General features: G+C 39.6%; 1 protein-coding gene and 1 non-coding gene across 3 annotated transcripts; both read left to right on the forward strand.

Moving 5' to 3' along the window:
• The first annotated feature begins 1,394 nt into the window (after positions 1–1,394).
• On the forward strand, positions 1,395–14,349 carry septin7b (septin 7b). 2 transcript variants are annotated; one of them, XM_087812702.1, is made up of 13 exons: positions 1,395–1,518; positions 4,818–4,924; positions 6,978–7,078; positions 8,197–8,331; positions 9,477–9,594; positions 9,680–9,772; positions 9,836–9,932; positions 10,015–10,066; positions 10,952–11,080; positions 11,286–11,306; positions 12,269–12,404; positions 13,208–13,350; positions 13,429–14,349. In XM_087812702.1, exons 1-13 carry the CDS (start codon positions 1,509–1,511, stop codon positions 13,466–13,468), a joined length of 1,182 nt encoding a protein of 393 aa, XP_087668828.1. In that variant the 5' UTR covers positions 1,395–1,508; the 3' UTR covers positions 13,469–14,349. The 2 variants fall into 2 exon arrangements, with proteins under 2 accessions (XP_087668828.1, XP_087668829.1); XM_087812703.1 differs by lacking the exon at positions 11,286–11,306.
• Positions 14,350–17,661: 3,312 nt separating this feature from the next.
• On the forward strand, positions 17,662–17,852 carry LOC148062116 (U2 spliceosomal RNA). The gene has a single exon (XR_015709224.1). It is a non-coding gene; the product is annotated as a U2 spliceosomal RNA (small nuclear RNA).
• Positions 17,853–20,990: the final 3,138 nt, after the last annotated feature.

Consider the following 20,990-nt stretch of genomic DNA (forward strand, 5'->3'; position numbering starts at 1 on the left):
GAACACAGTGGTGTGTAAATAATGTCACTCGTATGACTCGTGTTCTGCTGTAGGCTGAAGCTGCAGAGTGACAGCCATGAATTTAATCTCAAGCTACTTCCTATTTCTAATTGTGTTTCTGACATTATTAGACAGAGAGAGTATAGCGTAAAAATGCTGATTTACAATCAGTACATTAAATGCACATTAGAGACTATGGAGTTAAAATACTAATTACGCCGAAGAAACGAAACTGGTGACAGTTGCTGAGAGGAGATCTCTGGAGAAGCTACTGTCATGGATGATGACAGTCATCCTTTGAACACTGTCATCATAGAGCATAGAAGCAGATGGAGTGCATGAATGCTCCTTCCCAGATGCAACTCTAATAGACTCAGGGATTTATTCATTCCTCGTGCTATTAGATTGAATAATTCTGAGTTTGGGGGCAGGAGTGGAGCGAAAGTATGACTCTGTGTTGATGTTAATATTTGTTATTTTCTTTGATCTATGTTTTTTATCATTAGACTTAAGATTGATGTAATTTGCATTTTCTTTTATATAAACTTTATCTTGTTTTTTTAGTTTCATGAATCTATCATCTGTGTGCTAATTGGAAAAACAATTTCCTAAAGGAGACCTGCAGAGGGATCAATAAAGTTTTATCTATCTATCTATGCCAGTAATTGATTCTGTTTTTGTTTTTTCTCTTGTTTTCTCTCTGGATACCACATCTATCCCGGCACTGCATCATTGATGGGCTCAAAACAGCTGTAAGTATGGAATAATCAATGTGTGTTAATAACTGTGGCACTCGTGCGTGAAGTGAAGAGCGGTCGTAACTGAATATATAATTCACTATTTAAATTGGGTACTACATGAAGTCTATAAATATGTTCAAAGTGATTGGTCTACTACGCAACCCGTGTGCATGTCTTCACTCACATGGAAACTGATGAGTCACAAAGTCATCTCAGGATGTGACGTTGTGCAATACAGAAGTGTATTTTATCAACGTGTACTGTAAAACGCGGATAAAACAATCTTTGTGGACAATCTAAGACATTGTCATACAAAATATTTATGCAGTTTAATGTATGTCATACACCATTTCAGTTCTGTGACACGAAAGGCCTACACAGTGACCCTCAAGAAGACATTGTACACTCACATATACTAGCAGTGAGTCTTGTTTTCATGAACATAAAACCCCACCGCCTCAACTAGACATCCAGAATACTCTGTAAACCACAAACGTGCTGGCTGAAAAAATGTAACCTTCTTGAATCAAATCAGCCAAAGTGTCATCTGTATTTTGGTGTCACTTTTAACCGTAAACAAACCATCCAATACAAACTCTTTCAGCCTTTGAAATACAGTATCTACGTGCTGCTCTGCCTGAATTGTTGAATTGATGTTTGCTTTCTCTCTCACAGCAGCAAAAGAATCTGGAAGGATATGTCGGCTTCGCAAGCCTCCCGAACCAAGTGTACAGGAAGTCTGTCAAGAGGGGCTTTGAGTTCACCCTGATGGTCGTGGGTAAGAGCACAAGCTGCTGAGGCCTCAGTTTGCCTCGTCTGCTTTCAATTGCTTCTTTGTCTTCAATGCTGTTGATGGTCTTCGTTGTTTGTCGCTGAAAGGGCAAGATTGTGTCTGTGAGCGTGTCTTCAGCCATGTTTATCCACATGGGAATGAGCTTTATGTTTTCAATCCTGAGCAGCAGAGCAGCCTTGTTGTTGTTGTTTTTGATAATCAATCATTACTCGAAGCAATGGCCCGGCCAGCGGGAACATTTGGGTTCCATCTGACAGAGTGGTAAAATGAAATGCTCCTAAAACAGTTGGATGTGGTGGTTGACGGAGGGCCAAGATCCTCCCAAGCTGATTAGTCTCGTTTGGAGAGAAAATGTTTCCTCAGGTCAAAACCATTTCCTGTCGTGGGACCAGCAGAATTTGAAGCGGTATGCGTCTAAGAATAGAACATTTCCAAGAGCGCGCTCCCATCGCCTGTCTACTACTACATCGATGAAATTGTTATGCAAGCGCTCTGAGCGAATAAGCAGCGGGACGGTTGGTCCAGGGTGAAGGTTCTGGAGTGAAGTCTTGTAAATCTCCAGTCCTTTCTGGAATCTGAAGATCAAGCCCCTCGGGACCTGTGATTGGTGCAAATTGTGTCATACCACGGCTGCTGAAAGTGGGTTATGATCTCTGAAGAGTTCAAACGTAATCATTGTTTAGACGTCTGCTCAACCCTTGTGTTCATCAAGCGGAAGGGTGAAATGGATGTAAATGAAAGCAAACTCAAAATTGTAAATTTTAAGAAGTCCACAAAAACACAATTAAAATGCAATCAAAGGGTCAGACAAACCTTTTAAGGTGTCGGCGAATCACTCCAACACTGTGGAACCTCTTATGATCTACTAGCAAAGAAAGTCAAAGTCTGTCTGACGTAATGGTCGAAAGACCGGACCACATGACCCCCTCTCCACTGCTGCCGCACAATAAATTAACTGTTAGGACAGAAAGCCAAGTCAGACTAATGGAGTAGAATCTCACATCTAGAGTGTGAGAAATGTCTCATTTCTACTAACCTTTGCTTGAGTTTTGTGTTTCTACTGGCGTTCGTTCATAGAATTCAACATGAACTTTTGAAAAAATATTTTGTGGATATCTGGAAGCTGCTTTTTAAGCAACAACATACATTATACATTACATCCTTTCTTTTTAGCACATTGTGGCATTTAATGAAGGCAAAACCTCAATTGAGGTCACCCTGGCTCTCATGATCACATAGCCCACATGTCCCTACTGTGAAGTGCGTCAGCAAAATGCTGTGAAGCCCGAATGCAGGATTGAGGCATAGAGAAAAAAAGGTGGGCGCGACTGGTATAACCACCAGTAGCTGGCACGTCTGTCGGAGCTCCATGAGTCACACATTTCATCAACCTGCTTGCATCGCAGAACACCTGTTGGTTGTGTTATTGCACCAGTGTGACAGTACAACTATCAACTGTGCGATCATGAAGTGCAGCGCCGTACATGTTAGCCTGCCGCTCTGTGCAAGTAGTAGCATGTCAAATATTGACTCATGGCCGTTGGGCAGCACAGGCAGGGCCAGTGGTCATTTCCACTAACCTTTTATTCTTGACGCCTGGAAACACAAGCACAATCCGAGCTGCTGGACCCACACAGAACATAAGCTGTGAGCATAGATGGAACATTGTTCACACCGTTTTGTTTGCCCTTACCATAAACTTAACCAGATTGATGTTTTGGGTATATCTTCGTCCTGTCTGCGCGAACTTAAATTATAAAAATGATATGTCGAGGTTATTGTGATTTATCATTGGTTATCATTATCACAGTGTTTTTGCAACAGGCAAGTTCAATAAACAATATGCAGGTGTTTAGAATAACACCAATTCAGTTTTTTCAATTGAAACTACACTGAAGGCCTTCCCTGCTTCAAAATAAAAAAGGGTTTGATAAAGAAAAATATAAATTTAAATAAGTATAAAATGAAAAAACACTCAAATATAATCATATATTAGAAAAACACAAATAATCTTAACATATCATTAAATGACTCTGTATCGTGTTTCATAAAATAGCTGAGTTTATTCACCTTATGAAATGAAAAAACCTGCACGTCAGGTCTGGACAATTTTTTTTCTTTTGATCATAGTTTTTTAATATATTTTGAATACATGAAAAACTCAATATTTGCGTTAGTAGTGAGGACAGAGACTGAGTCACTCTGGATTTATGTAATGTCAATGAAGTTTTCTGTTGCGATCCTTATAGTTAGTCATTCGTATTCAGCAGAGAGTCAACCGACGCTTATTCTCATGAGCCTGATGTTATTAATTTTGGTATAACTATGGCATTGTAATTTGATCAATTTGGTGTTTGTGTAATAAAAGTTCCATCCATCCCCCTTAAGCTCATTGAAAAAGAAAGAAAAGGCCTGCTGGACCCATTCCTGGTGGATGATTTATTTATTTCAAGCTTGAACTCAAACAATGTCCTCTTGTGAGACGTTCAACCGCATGTTTTTGTCCGTGTTACAGTTGTTTATATTTGTGTTTTTTTCTTTTACAAATAACCATAAACACTGTAGAGTAAGGGCACATGACATTGTTCAGAAAGTAAACTGCTTTCAGCTATGAGTGCCGTTGCCTCATAAATGACTTTAGGGGATTTAACTTATCTTTGCTATTCAGACTCAGTGCTGGTTTTTATTACTACTTACAGTCATGAGTTGCATTCTTGAATTGAGCTTCTGAATTTTCCAACTTAAAAAAAAAAAATGCTCCACTGGATGCATCAACTCTTCCTTAATGCTCTGAGGGTCTTGGAAAAAAACATATTAGAACCATTGCACTACTGAAGACTAACTGCCAGCTGGGTTAGCTCAATGCAGCGTGTCCAACTAGGAAAATGCCCTGGGTCAGATGAAGGACATGTTGAGGAGGCAATGTCTCTTTGTTGGCTGGATGGCAACCTCATATTCCCCCAGAAAAACTGTAGGATGTACCTAAAAATGGGGGAATTCTGGTTTCTTTGGTGGTCTGCTGACAAAACAAGGAGATTCAAGTAGTGAGGTCTGTTTATAAATCAAAGAAACCATAAGTGATGCGACTTTCTTGTCATCAGTGGCATGTGTTTTACATTTTTGATGGCACAATTTCTAATGTTATTGTTCTGTTTTATTTGTTTAAGTTAAAACCCGAAAACCTTTTTTTTTAGCTGAACTAGTTTTTAACATGCAGGTCAAATGAATTGATAATACTCGATGTTTAAAAAATCTTGCTGATTTTGTTCTTCCTTTTCCTGTAGGCGAGTCGGGTTTGGGCAAATCCACGTTGATCAACTCTCTGTTCCTGACAGACCTGTATTCACCAGAGTATCCTGGACCTTCACATCGAATCAAAAAGACTGTGCAGGTATCATTAACTTGAGTGATTAACATTGCTTTTTACATTTGTTCGTCATGACCACTTGTCCTACTTGTTTCTAGTTATGGATCTGCCTCCCAGCTAATGTCATTGATAATCTGTGATGGTTTAAGAGGTTCTCTGACACACCATGAAAGTACTATAACAGCTGCTGAAAATCAGCTTAAATCATGTCAGTCAGTCCGTTTGTTTGTTGAGGTAGTCATGTATGAATCGTAAGTAAATGACGGTGGGCGGCTCCACATCAATTGACAGTCTAAGAGCAGTTGGACGGCAGCTGAAGCAGCCAACAAAAACTGGTATCACTCGACTAGTGTAACAGTTTAACCCCCGGAGATGTCTGTGGTCAATTAACTGGTAAAGCTATATGGTTGTTGCCCAGTTGTTTGACCTGAAATGTGATGAAAAATGACATATTAACTTAGACTGTCCGAGGTTGGTGTCCTCAAGGTCGACTATAATATAAAAAATATAAGTTACCTCATGATCCCAACACATCTGCTTAAATTCTGATTTCTCTTTGCCAACGATGAAGAATTGACCTCTTGGGCTGAATCAACCTGACCCTCCTAACTTCGGTCTCTTGTCTGCTATGAGGAAACAAATTAACATTAGCATTAAACTGTCGGTTCCACCTGCCTGTCCAGTATGACGGAGAGAGGCTCACGCCCTTTAGCTCTTCATCTGTTCTGCAACACTGTTCCATGCTGGGACTTTGAGTCAGCTGTTGTTTTACTTTCATCAACACATTGATCCACACCTTAAATCTAATGCTGTCATCTAACTTTAGACTTCTAGAAGCATAATTAATTGGTTTTATATTTCCTCAGTTATCATCTGTGTTTTGAGATTGATTTCAAAATACTTTCAGAATAGTTTTTATTGGAGAAAATACTTTTTCTGTTTTTTTTTTATTAACACCTCACCTGTGTCAGGACTTGAGATGCACATTGACATAAAAGTGTGGACTGAGTTGTAGAGTGTTTATTGAAATGATTTGAGTCAAAGACCAGTGTTGTTTCACATGTTTAAGTCTCAATTGAAACCATCATTAAAAAATACCTTTAAAAACTCATATTACTTTCTGCAAATATGTCAAATAGTTCAATTTTCATTATTCATTTCCATTTAAAGGGCAACTAATGTGTTGATTTAAGTGTCTCTTAAATAGATGTTGGACCTCTATTGTACTCATCAGTGTGTGTCTGTTTGTACAAAACTCTTATTTTAATTGAAATATTTACATTAGAAAATGGCCCCGGCCACTGAAAACACTGTTTTTTTTGGAGATTAAATCGTATTTATAATAACTACACCCACTTTGCTGTGATTGGTCAAGAATTGAGGTTTGTCACTGCGCATTATACATTCCTGAAGTCTCCACCTCCAAGTGACGCGTTGTTAAACAAATTGGGGCTTACAGCTGGCTGGAGAAGGAGTGCAGCCATTATTATGTCATAATGGACTCTGCTCTTGTAACCTCTTGTGCGCTGAGATTGCAGACGAGAGAGAACTTTATGAAGTTTAAAACATTGTCATGATGAGGGACTTACTGTATCTTGAAGAGGAAGACTTCAGCATTTCCCTTAAAGAATATTTCTAACATTCTGAAATCATAAAATGTAATGTATATGAATATATATAAGTAAAATGTTCAAGAGGTTCATCATTGTTGTTAGATTAATATCAAAGTTTTAATCTGCTAGTAGAGCGCACTAATAAAACAAGATGTTGCACAATTTATAAGGTGAAATCTCTTCAGGTAGGATATGCTCATTTCCTGAATCTGATTCATGCCTGACAACATTTCTAACGTCAGCTGCTCATCGGCTTTTCCAGTTCCACAGCATAGCTGGCTAATAGCATGTTGATTCTGGCATGTTGCTACGTGTCCACACAACAAATGTTTTCTATGTGAAGTATCTCATCTGCCGGCTCTATGCCCTCCCACCATGACTGTTTGTTTTTTCTTTATTGAAATAAAGCGCTTTCAATGTGACGTTTCTAGACAACCGTGACAATCCGATCTCTGTTGTTGCAGGTGGAGCAGGCTAAGGTTCTAATAAGGGAAGGTGGCGTTCAGCTGCTGCTCACGATAGTCGACACCCCCGGGTTCGGAGATGCTGTCGATAACAGCAACTGGTAAGTATTTACACCATGTTCTTAGAGATAACATCACACATGCTATCAATGCAAACCCATTAAAATGGTTTCTCACATTACAAACACCTCCATTCAATAAATGATAAAACATGTTGCTGAAATAAATCTAAATTAAGATTGCTATGATTAATGACATCTGCTCTTTGCATATTTGAATATTAATATATGAATATATATTTTAAAAATCCCCCATAAACCTTTCCTGGTTATCCAAATCATTCAGACACAAAAGGGAATGAGGAAAAGGAAAAGAAATTAAAGAGTCTCCCTTGTATATTATGTATCGGAGATCAACTTGAGTTTTCCATAAAACGAAAGGGCAAAGAAAGGAAATTATATATGCTAATAAAAATGTTATAATGAAAGATGAAAATAATAATATTATTTATAACAAGCAGATGTTGCACATACATGAGCAAACATTAAAGCTATTAAAGAATGAAAAGTAGATTTCAAATTTCCGCTTTCCGAGAGAACTTCATATGATGCTTCAACTCCCGCTATAGTGAACCATAATAAGTTATGGTAATGGCTTTAAGTTAATGGGTTAATTTCATTTTAACATAAAAGGTCTGTGATAAATCAATCATAAAAATACAAAATATACTGTACATGACAAGTAGCTCTTGATGAATCGATTTCGCCTTAGTTCTCTTCTTCTAAAAAGTATAACATTAATATAAAGCTTTATTTCAATGTTGCTCTGTGATTCTGAACTTTAAACTAAACTGTGGCTCTGAACTGATGTTAAGTTGAAGCTTAGCTATTAACTAACCTTAATTCATCTGTATGAGGAAGTGATCTGATGACATGTGGTTCTCGCTGGTTTAATGAGCTTCTTTTTTTTTTTTTAAACAACGGCGTCACACGAAACACGAGCGACACTACCAATTTGACTTTGTTAGGGAAACACTGTCACCTTAGGTTCTCGCGTTGAGGTTTTGTTACACAGAAATATGGACGTTCATGTTCCATGCTTGCTCAGCAGCACTCGGTAACAGGTCCTACATATCTCCAACAACTCTGTGGCCACCCAGATCTATTAATCACATTAACTGTGCAAGATAGCTGGAACTCAGCATGTTTGTGTTTTGCAGCTGGCAGCCGATCATCGACCACATAGACAGCAAGTTTGAAGACTACCTGAACTCAGAATCACGGGTCAACAGACGACAGATGCCGGACAGCCGAATCCACTGCTGCCTGTACTTCATCGCTCCCTCAGGACACGGGTGAGTTTAAGAACATGTGACAAACTACAACTGTGTGTGTTTGAAGGAACAAACGAATGACACAAAAGTAGTTGTTCTAAGTGCCTGCAGTAGCCAGCACTCAAGGTTTCTCAACTGCTGGCCTGAAGGGATTTGATCTCTTGGTCTTTAAAAGTGGCCACTCTTAAATGTCGCTGCCCTGGAGTCAAAGAGTGAATACGTAGCTAAAGGTTACCAAATGAACACAGAAAGGAAATGTAGCGTTAGCCATGTGACGAATGGTCAGCAGAACCTCAAAGGTCAGGTGACTGGAATGTCTCTAGCTCTGAGGGAGCCACGCCCACTCTTCCTGTAGGCTTCAGCTGCTTCTGTCATAGTAGCTGCTCATTATATGTGCTGAAACATTGAGCCGTCCCTGCTCTATAAGCATTAACCCGATCCAGGACTTGACTTTATTGAATAAATGAGGATCGTAGGAAGGAAGGCAGCACAGATGTAGATGTTGGCACGGTGACCCGGAGATCCCCAGTGTTTCACAACGAGGCGGCGGTGTGGAATTTTAAACCAAGGTTTTTTTATTCTGCAGAAACCTCATCTTCCTGCAGATACTCTCTTGTCTCGCAATGTTTTTTTTACAATTCAGTGTGAGAAGAAGAGAGGTGTTATTTCCTGTCTGAGAAGATAATGAAAAAAGAACAACCTTTGACCTGAGATTCCATGTGACTGGTGTAGACGGCTGCACCACAAAAAAAGTTCAGACATTAAAAAGTGATCATATGAAAAATAACCTTTTATTTATGACAAATGTAAAACTAACAAAACATATGAACATTGTTTAGTGTCAATGAATAATATTTAAATATGTCTGATCAGAGTCATTATGACCACCATTAGTGGTAAACTTGACCCTCATGGGTGTTTGTTGGTTAAGCTTCTCTAAATGTTTTTTCTAGTGCGAGACAACCTGTGTCTGCAGCCTGAAGCACTTCCTTATTCCTTGATGGATCTAACTGATGTCTGGTGTTCTGCCAGCACAGAAACTTTAATGTGCCTCTGTAGACCCGTCCCTTAGATTGGATTGGAGTTATGGCAGGTTGTCTTAGAAGCGACTTCTGTGGGTATTGCTAACTGCAGGTTCCACACAATGACTCCATCTGTCCCCCCAGATTGAAGCCCCTGGACATTGAGTTCATGAAACGACTGCATGAGAAAGTCAATGTCATCCCGCTGATCGCCAAAGCAGACACCCTCACCCCAGAGGAATGCCAGCAGTTCAAGAAGCAGGTCAGTGATATCCACGGCATCCATGACACAAACTAGTTTGACCTACCCCTACTGAGTCTTATACTGAAGATGCTTATAATCTCAGATCATGCGTGAAATCCAAGAACACAAAATCAAAATCTACGAGTTCCCGGAGACGGATGACGAAGAGGAGAACAGGCTGGTGAAGAAGATCAAGGTGCGGCGACTCTCATTAGCTGGGTAAATGTTCAACATAAAATAACATGCTGTCTCTCCCCAGGACAAACTCCCACTGGCTGTAGTAGGAAGCAACACCATCATTGAGGTGAACAGCAAGAGGGTGCGAGGAAGACAGTACCCCTGGGGTGTTGCAGAAGGTACTTTTTTTTGAGTCCATGTTTAGCTTCTGAGAGTCCAAATCTGGTCTTCCATGTTTAACCAGATTCTTCTCCCTACCAGTTGAAAACAGTGACCACTGCGACTTCACCATCCTCAGAGACATGCTCATCAGGTATGTGAACGAACTTCTCTAAACCTCCCTGAAGGTTAAACATTCAAAACATCATCTGAGAACAGAGAACTAGGGGTTTGCACTCATGCATGTAGCCTCCTTTTCAAGACCACCTCAACACAGACCAGATCCACCATCAAGTTCTACACAAACATCTTGTGTAAAAACTCCTGAACCATTGCTGCAGTTTCTTTCCCCTGAGGGTCGTACAAGTGTTAGAAGGTTTATTAAGATGGTAGACTAGTTCAGTTCAGACTACTTGTTTCCAATGTTAAATCAACACCGTCATTATGAAACATTAGTTTAGTCCCAGTTTAGGAATGTTTCAAGTCCTGCCATGGCAGCTACACACACCTGAACACTGACTTGTTAACAAGTGTAGCCCTTATGGTGAAATTGTAAAAAAAACATTTTATTTGGAATATTGAATTAGTCAAAACATTTTCTCATTTCATGTATAAATTCCAATCTACTTTCTGTTTTGTCACAGATGCCTCAATAGATATTGTACTTTATGATGTATAAGGTTCCAACTAACTCGTCCTTGTCATTTTTACCTGGTTATTTTAAAGATTTTTGCTCTCCAGGCTTCATTCTTTAATTTTAGTAATTCCATTTACTCTGGTGACTAGCTGTAATGTATCCTATTTTATTCTATTGTATTTCATTCATCTCGAGTAATTGAAGTTATTTAGCCATTTATTATTCATTTATTTCTGACTCTTGCAATGTCTTTCTATACTGCATTCAGCCTCGTAATGTATTTAGTTTTTGTTTTTTTCCACCAGGTCCTGTGTAATAGTTCAAGTTCTAGTGAAAGGTCCAATGATGCACAAGTTCCCTTCCATGATAACCTCAAGTGTGTTAAACTCCTGTGCTCCTCAGAACTCACATGCAGGACTTAAAAGACGTCACAAACAACGTCCACTACGAGAACTATCGCAGCAGGAAGCTCGCGGCCGTCACCTACAACGGGGTAGACAACAACCGCACCAAAGGTCAACTGTCCACCAAGTAGGTCCTGCACACACTAGTCCACGTCCATGTTGATGGATCAGTGGTGCTAACACGCTAAACAAACACACCTGACGCTACAGGCTGCTCACAAAGCTGCTCACTGCAAAGTTAAAACGCACAACACGAGTGTGTGACCTCATCATCGCATGGTGTGTGTGTTTTTGATTGTGTTTTTTTCCGTTTTTTGTGTGTTTTTTTTTAGACTTGACACAGTTGAAGGAATGTAAGTGGTCACTTTTGTTACTACTGCAGATAATCCTCTTCCCTCTGTCAGCTTCTCCACTTTCCTTCTGTAGGCAGTTTCCAGCAGCCATGGAAACTCTTTCCTCTGGAATATTAAACTATTTCCACCTGGTGCCGCTCAGACGGAGACTTGACCTGCATGTCTGCAACACAAACGACACAAGAACCACATTCATGTTCCACTTAAAATAGACCTGCAGATGGAGTCTCCTCTGAGCCTCTCCGTCTGCACAGTCACTAACCTGCAGCCTTTACAGGGTTCCTGCATCAGCGCTCGCTTCCTCCTCATGGCCTCACAGGGCTTTCTTCAACGGTCACATCCCGACCGCTTGCTTTGTTCCCCTGACGATTCTCTCTGAATATGAACTTTAAACTGTGCAACAAAGAGATAATTCAAGCATGATGCTGCTGATGTCCCTCAACTATAGAAGTAGATCAGTGCCATCAGAATATTGAAACATTGACATTTTTGAATGAAATGTTTTTTTAAAGAGCAACTAATACGTTAATTTGAGTGTCTCTTAAATAGATCTTAGACCTCTGTATGTATGTGTCTGTTTGTACGATGGGATCTGCTCTCATAACCTCTCGTTCGCTGAGATTTCAGAAGGGGCAGAACTTTATAAAGTTATAAGTTCAAAACATGGTCATGATAAGGGACTTGCTGCTTCCTGGAGAGGAAGACTTCAACATTTGAAACATCAGTAAATCAGGAGGGTTGGGTTTTGACATTAGTTGCACTTTAAACAAGAAATATGTCAATGCTTTAATAATCAAGCATTCAATATTGTGATGGCACTGATCTACTTCCATACTCGACTGTCTTTTCCTTGTAGAAGTAGAATCTGCATGACCACCTCCATGTTCAGCTGAAGGAAATGTGATTTGTGTCACTCGGGGAACCTTAAATTGTGTTTTTCTCTTGTGTGTGTGTGTGTGTAGGAGTCCTCTGGCTCAGATGGAGGAGGAGAGACGAGAGCATGTGACCAAGATGAAGAAGATGGAGATGGAGATGGAGCAAGTGTTTGAGATGAAAGTCAAAGAGAAAGTGCAGAAGCTCAAGGACTCTGAAGCAGAGGTACGACACAGAAACACACCAGCTCACTTGCACATACACGTGTGTTTTCACGGAGCGCTAGCATCACACCAGAAGTTTGAACAAGTCAAACACGATAAGTGTGTCACTCAATCAGACAATTTTGTGATGTAGAAAAAAAAATGCGTGTTGTGGGATAAACTCTAGTGTCCTTCCTCCATGTGATCGTGCTGAGGAAGGACGGGGCATGTGGGAGCAGACCAGCAGCATTCAGGAAGAGAGGAAAAGAATGTGTTTTTCTGGCTAGTTCAAGTGTCAAAATGTTAACGGGCTCAGTTGAAAATGGTTCTTGGATAACACATAACATGCTTGTTGAGCACTCAACGCACTTTACTAAGTCATCCTTGTCTGGGGTCACATGACTCTGTTTATATGTGTGCGAGTGAGATGTCTGGGTCACATGACTCTGTTCATATGTGTGCAAGTGAAATGTCTGGGGTCACATGACTCTGTTTATATGTGTGCGAGTGAGATGTCTGGGTCACATGACTCTGTTCATATGTGTGCGAGTGAGATGTCTGGGTCACATGACTCTGTGTTCATATATGTGTGTGAGTGAGATGTCTGGGTCACATGACTCTGTGTTCATATGTGTGCGAGTGAGATGTCTGGGTCACATGACTCTGTGTTCATATGTGTGCGAGTGAGATGTCTGGGTCACATGACTCTGTGTTCATATGTGTGCGAGTGAGATGTCTGGGTCACATGACTCTGTTCATATGTGTGTGAGTGAGATGTATGGGTCACATGATTGAGGTGTTCACACGTGTGTGGTGTGTGTGCAGCTCCAGCGGCGTCACGAGCAGATGAAGAAGAACCTGGAGGCTCAGCACAAGGAACTGGAGGAGAAGAGGCGTGTCTTCGAGGACGAGAGAGCCAACTGGGAGACTCACCAGCGCCTGGAGCAGCAGAAACTGGAGGCCTCAAGGTTCGCCGACACCTGCTGACCTGTAGTAGAAAGATCTGAACCTTTATCGATAACCTGTCGCTCGTGCTGTCTCTGTAGGACTCTGGAGAAAAACAAGAAGAAAGGAAAGATCTTCTAGACCTCCCGACTCAAGTTCTTATTGTTTGCCAACGTTGCCGGTCAGGACACAGTGTGTGGCACTGACAGCCCCCTCACCCCCTTCGACCCCTCTCGCCCCTCAGCCTCGCAGTGTCTGCCAGCACTGCCGTGTTCCTGCATCCTGCCACTAAAGGGAGTAATAACTGGTTCATGAGTGCTGGAGCAGAGATCCCGACCACCCCTTCACCCTCCCGGACTCTTCATAATCATCGTCCTCATCAAAAGTGTGTTTACCGTACTGACAGATTAAATATGCCCATATTAGAACAGCCAAACTCGTGTTATGTTAATAATTGATGTACTGAATAGACTTTTACCTCCTTCTTTCTTCTTCTTCTTCCTTCTCCCAAGGTTGTTGTTTAAGGATGGATGTGTTTGTACATTCTAGCTGGTGAGTTTCATGCATTTACAGGACTTAAGTCGACAGTGCCCCTCTCTTTCTCCCCCCTCTCCTCCCTCTACCACGACCACGTACATGGAAGTCACAGATTGAACGTCACCTCGAGCTCTTTTTATAAGAAATGACCTGCTCAAGCTTGTAACCCTTCCTGTTAGCCTCGGACCATTTATACGATAATTATTCACTAGTTTATTTTTATATATACCTGCCAACCAGCTTTAGTCATTATTACTCCTTTTTATATGTTTAGAAGATTCTCTGAGACTCCAGCGGTCGCTGTGCTTTAAGAAAAAAAACCTGGAGGCAAATAAACGAGAATATTTTAATGACGCTGCTGAAGCAGTCAGTGGGAAATGAAGAGTCGACAATTCTGTTTGCTTCTGGCTATGTACTCCATCTGTATTTTTAATTTTATTTTTCATTTGTATTGTACAAAGTCACTTAATAAACCTGTGATGATACTTTGGTGGACGTTTGTGTGTCATCGAGGCTTGATCAGAGGAGCGAAGAGAAACTGAACATGTATCAAGTTTCTGTTTACGTCTTACATCCTATTACGTCTAACTGAAGTTAAGCTACGATATTTATTTTTGACATTACTGACATATAAGACTCAATATAGGGAGCGGCTGATCAAGTCAAAGCCTTGAAAGAGAAGGTAAGAATTATTTAATGTATTCTTTTGGTATATATATATACAGCTATGTTCAAAAATAATATCAGTGTTTTTAAAAAAGTGAATAAAGCTCAAAATCCTTATATTTTTTATTTTATTTTATTAGGGACATTGCACATGGTATTGCACAACAAATCATAAAGAAAAAAGCATCAATATTTAATTACTTATATATTACAGAATATGAAGGAAAAGGTGATATTTCTGTGTTCAAAAAAATAGCAGTGTCGGCATTTCTCATTACAAACTCAAATATTTATTAAATGAACTGAAAAAATATTAACATTTAGCAATCCTGACAATTAGTTAACTAATATTTCGTTGAATAACCCCTGTTTTTGATAACTGCTGCACATCTGTGCTGCATGGAGTCAACCAACCTCTGGCACCTCTGAACAGGTATGCCAGCCCAGAATTTTGGACAACCTTCCACAATTCCTCTGCATTTTTTGGTTTTGCCTCAGAAACAGCTAATTTTATGTCACACCACAAGTGCTCAATTGGATTAAGGTCTGGGGATTGGGCTGGCCACTCCATAACCTCAATGTTGTTGGTCTGGAACCAAGATTTGGCTCGCTTACTGGTATGTTTTGGGTCATTGTCCTGTTGAAACACCCATATCAGGGGCATTGCCCATTCGGCATAAGGCAGCATGACCTCAAGTATTGTGATATATCCAAATTGATCCATGATCCCTGGTATGCGATATAAAGGCCCGACACCATGGTAAGAGAAACAGCCCCATATCATGATGCTTGCACCACCATACTTCACTGGCACGACCCATCTTTCATCAGTTTTCACAGAGAATTGCATGCACAACATGTGCTTCATCCTTAAATAAGGGCCTGATTGAAACCCGTTTCTTTCACATAAAGAATGGTCTCACTGATTGAACTCCACACTGTTATTTTTTTGAACACGCCCCTTTTACTTAATTAGTCAATTACACAGACCCAGGAATATTCATATCATTAAAGTTGGGTCTGTTGGTTCCTCTAACTCTACTACACCTGCTGGTAAATTATTTTCCATTTATTATTATGTTTTATACCAAAAACAGTGATTTATCTTGTCAGTCATGTTGGACCGCTATTATTCTGAACATAGCTGTATATATATATATATATAAATGAATTTTCAATTTGCCTAAAACATAATAAAACTAGATTTACATTAAATTTAACTTTTTCCCTTCCAATAATTTTAGTGGAACATATAATTATAAAGTCAAACTTGTGTAAATTACAAAATATATTAATTGTAAATTTAAACTTAACTTGACCTATTTAGAAATAAAAGCAGTTAAAACTCCACATACTGCTGCAACAAAAACATTCCTAAATTGTGTTTACAATACTGCAATAAAAGTTTCTGATTCTGATAAATATTACAAGAATTTGAAAATAAACTAAAAGTTGAAGGTTCAAGTATACTGAAGAAGCTTGCTCACAAGTCTACAGAGTGTCTCTGAAACCATGGTCCTCCTCCACAGAGTCCACTCAGTCTCCCTTGAAGCTGGATCCACTGTTTCTTCCTCGTGTGAGTTCATGAAGCTGAACTGGACCACAGTGTGAGCAAGATTGCATAAACATCTCCACATGAGTGACATCATCATCACATGATCCAAAGCTACTTTAGAATCCTACCCTGAGTGGAAATCTATGTTTGTTTTTTGGTTTATTCAACTGTGATGATGAAGCCATTTTACTGTGTATTATAAGCTGTGTGCGTGACTGCACTGTTGAGTCTGTCTGTGTGTTAGTAATATACATTGAATATATGTCTTAAAGCAAGATTTGTAAGATAATATAAATCATGCCAATGTGTCTGATTGTTTCAGAAAAGACAACTTTGTAAAAGAGTCAATAGAACGTAACAGACATAATATAAATTCCGCTTCTTTTCATTCCTAACATCTTACATAATACATTAGAAAATGAAGAAAAAAATGAATAATGCAATATATATGCAATTGTATACAATCAATACCAATGTATTTATAGTAAAAACAAACTCCATATTGTTATAGTAATGATTATATTTGGATGAATAGTTTATTGTACTGACACTTTTTTTGGATTCAAGGACTATTTAATTGTAACAAAAAAACTTTTAGTAAGTCGTTTTATTTGCTAAATCAGAGCCATCACATGACGAATTTAGGGTTGTTTGAAATATGATGTTAAAATAAATAAACTGGTAAGCTAACCGCTAGCTGAAGTTAACCAATTAGCTCAGTGTACTTCAGGTGAGCAGCGCGAGGAGGAGCAGGAGGAGAAGGAGAAGAAGGAGGAGAAGAAGGAGGAGAAGATGGCCCCGAGGTCTCCAAACGACAGGATGTTCTTGGAATGACAAGTCTTTTCTGGACCCATTCGCTTGTAAGTCACTTTTAAATCAAATTCTTTGTAATTATTTCCCCTCACTCTGCTGACAAGTTGTCAATACTTTGCGTTTAGACAGAGCTAACTGCTAGCGAAAATCCTGTCTTCATAAAAACTTCTAACCCCCTTGTATTGACATTTTTGAAAGTTGCTCATTAATTACATCGTTTTTTTTACAATGTTTATTAAGTAATAAAGTTTAATTTTAGTTTTTAACTGATGTGTTGCGATAAGTTGTTGTGTTTGTTAAATGTTACAAATTGCGTAATTAACCTTGGTCTTTTAAATCATTGCCAGCTTCTCCAGCAGAGGGAGCCATTTCCTCACTGAAGTAAACGACCTCACGTCAAATCGCTAGAAACTCGTTTTAAACACGTAAGCAAAGTAAGTTCCGCAGCAAAAGCGGAACATTAAACCAGTCTTTGTTATAACTGTCCTGAACTCCATGTTTTGGAATCGTAATTTAAATGGCGATGAAAACGATCGCTCATTGGTTAGAACGCCGTCACGTGACCCGAGGCAGCAGACGTAGGTTAGCACAGTTGAGTGTTTCAAGTGATCAGATGATGTTTAGGTCAGAGTTCAAGTTGTGGTGCGTTCAAGTGAAAGTCGTTAAACGGTAGTATTAGTTTTTGATGACGAGACACTTTCGTCACCGTCAGCATGTTGGTGGGTCATGAGAATGACTCTTTAAGTTCGAACCCAATATGGTTATCGCTTCTCGGCCTTTTGGCTAAGATCAAGTGTAGTATCTGTTCTTATCAGTTTAATATCTGATACGTCCCCTACCCGGGGACCATATATTAAATTGATTTTTGGAGCAGGGAGATGGAATAGGGGCTTGCTCCGTCCACTCCACGCATCGACCTGGTATTGCAGTACCTCCAGGAACGGTGCACCCCCTCTAGTGGTCAAAAGAAATATGGTAGCATAATAGTCATAATCTCACATGATCCCCCATTCTTAAGCACATCCCTACTCACTACGTTTTCTGTCTTTCATTTATTTTGATGCTTATTTTATTTCGGGTGTTAAGATGCCTTCAGGTACCAGGTCACTGGTAGCCAAGTCCTTCTCTCAGTTAATTTTAATGTCATGTGATCAGATGAAAAGCTTGTGAGCTGGCTGGTAAGAAACTCAGTAACTTTTTAAGATGTGGTGTTGCTCGCTGTTATAAATATTAGTTAAAAAATTGTGGTAGAATAATCCTTCCCAACATTGCCGAGCAGTTATCTGTGTGTGTGTGTGTCTGTGATCACTGATTGTAAAGACCTTTGAAATAAGCATCATAATCATTTCCTTTTTCTTACCTACACAATTATACATGTCTGTTTGGATTTAGGCTCCCCCGGAGCAGATTTTATCAGCTATTTTCATCATTTCTGGTTAAAATTGGTGGAATTGAGACAGATGACCCTGGGAAAATCAGACAGTGTTGATTTGCTTCATCATATTTAAAGTCTTTCCGATTATGATTTTCACATTTTTATATAGTACTGAAAATCGTTACCAAAAAGGTTAAATGCTGAACAAGATAAAGTCCTAATAAATGTTTGTTGAAATGACTGTCCTAACAGAATATGATGTCTACCAAAAGGAAACCGTGGTAGTTTAAAGGTATACTGTGTTACATTAGACAATCATGGATCTACATTTCAATCATTCCAGTCTTCTTTTATCTGCATCAGTATTTTGGTTTTGACATTTAAGTGTCATTCTTATGAACATTTATTTACAACACGAGTGGTTGCTACTGTTCATCACTTCTGTAATTTTTCTCTTGAAATTAAGTTTCTGAAAAAACTTTCTAGTTTTTTTTAGATTTTTTAAACGTTTGACTTTTTGAACGTAAATGCACATCTTATGATGGCACTACGTGGTTCTTTATTGTCCTCATGTTCCTCCTAAAACGGTCCGTTCCGTCACTCCAACACAACGTCACTTCCCGTCCCGGTTCTTAATGCTTCGCTTTGTGGAGTAAGATGTTAAATGCAGAGTGTCACGGGTCGTTTATTCACCGCTTCAAGTCAAACAAAATACAAGCTTTACGATCGATCGGGCACTTTCTCCCGGCGACTGTACAGGTCAATAGCCACGGACAGTAAAGGTCCCGAACTGTAGAAACATCGCGATATTAAAGGCAAATTTCCCGGCCGGGAGGTCTTCCCTTTCCGGCCAAATTGGTTCTGTCAAGTTCCTTGTGTCCCGATCACCCGCAGAGAAGACATCCTAACTTGCCCTCTTGCAATCTATCATTCAAATGTTCTTCCAGCCCCCCCTCCCGGATGTGACCCGCTTCGTTCTTTAATCCACGACCCAAGGTGTGAAAGGGCAGACAAACAGACGTTTTAAATAACCGGTGTCCTATCTCTAATTCTGTTTCAAGCTTGTCTTGAAACAGTGCATCAGTCTGGAGTGAAATGTTGATTGGGAATGTTTGTTCAAACGTTTAAGCTCTTAGGTCAAGCGAGTAGTTTATACTTTATATTTTGATTATCTTTTAGCATTCATTTAAGTATGAAGTATACGTATAGTGTATAATAATTTTAATCTAACACTCCACAGGCGATCATGATTGTGCACATTTTGTTCCAGCATGCCTCTGGTTATGCGCTGTTCGCAGTCAAAGAAGTACTGCCATCACATGAGCCCGCAGTCTGGAACGATCGTCACGTCAGCCCACATTAAAAAAAACCTTGCGCGTCTATTGCTAAGCTAACGGTAAAGACGCTGAAAGCAACCTGATACATGAGACCACTTGAAAATTGCAATAAAGTAACAGTAATAATGTTTTATGTTGTTTTTATTCAACCTGATGCAATCCTGTTCTACTATCTTTGGAGTAAATGATTATAAGATTTAATTATATTTATAATTTTATGTATTTATTTTAACCAACAACAATTGTGTCAATAGGGATATAGCGGAAAATGGATCTAAACTGTTTTTTGACGTAGATTTGAAAGTCATATCATTAAATAATATGTAAAAAAAACTACACATTTATTTTAAATATCATATAATTATACTCTTAAAAGTTTAGTGAAAGATTCCATTGGATAATGATTCATGAAGACCTTGACTACTATCCTGGTAAATTTTGAGGGTCTGCAAAAATTTGAAATGTGGCTCTCTGTGTGTCTTGAAGTCTGCAAATCTGTGATCAAATTCCTCCCCTAGCTTCAAAATGGCATCAACATAGATCTCACCACTGAATGGTGTGCCTGCATCCACGAGTGCCTTGCATGCTGGGAAATGGCAAAGGTTTGTTTGAGAGAGCTGGGCTTTCCATAACTGACATTTTGTGGAGAATGCTCTCACGTTGTCATAGGCAGCAATGACGAGTTGCCCCTGGCCTTGTAATTTCTTGTTCAGTACATTAAGCTCATGTGTGATGTCAACAAGAAAAGTCCATAAGCCATTTGGGATCACTTGGCACAGGAACAGCCACCCCAACCTTCTCCATGAAGGCTTTCACCTCTGCTCTCAACTCCAAAAATCTCAACGAGTTTCCCCTGCTGAGCCAACGTATATCTGAAGTAGAACACATCCCCATATTCAGACTCCATTTCCTCTAAAAAAGCAAGTTTTCCTCCCAGTCATTGATGGCCCTCTATCGGTTGTTGTTCCAACTAACCTCTTCCATGGCAAACCGGCATTCTCAATGGCATCACACAGCTGGTGAAATATCTCCTGAGCGGTGGTCTGGCCATGCATTGGAGCTACTGTGAGCAACTCCTCTATCACTTCAAAATTGTCATCAATACCACGGACATGTATTGCGAGCTGGGCAGTGTCTGTGATGTCTGTGGTCTCATCAAGAGCGACCGAGTATGAACTGAAATATTTGGCTTTCTCGCACAGTTGATCATAAATGTTAGTTGACAAGTCAGAAATGCGCTCTGCCACGGTATTGGCAGAAAGGCTGATGTTGCTAAACTGATCTTTCTTTTCCGGACAAACTATACTTGCAGCCTGTAACATGCACTTTTTAACGAATTCACCTTCTTTGAGTGGCTTTCCCGCCCTAGCAACCTTCTCA

The sequence above is a fragment of the Callionymus lyra genome, chromosome 17, assembly GCF_982586985.1.
Source record: "Callionymus lyra chromosome 17, fCalLyr1.hap1.1, whole genome shotgun sequence".
Classification (NCBI taxonomy): Eukaryota; Metazoa; Chordata; class Actinopteri; order Syngnathiformes; family Callionymidae; genus Callionymus; species Callionymus lyra.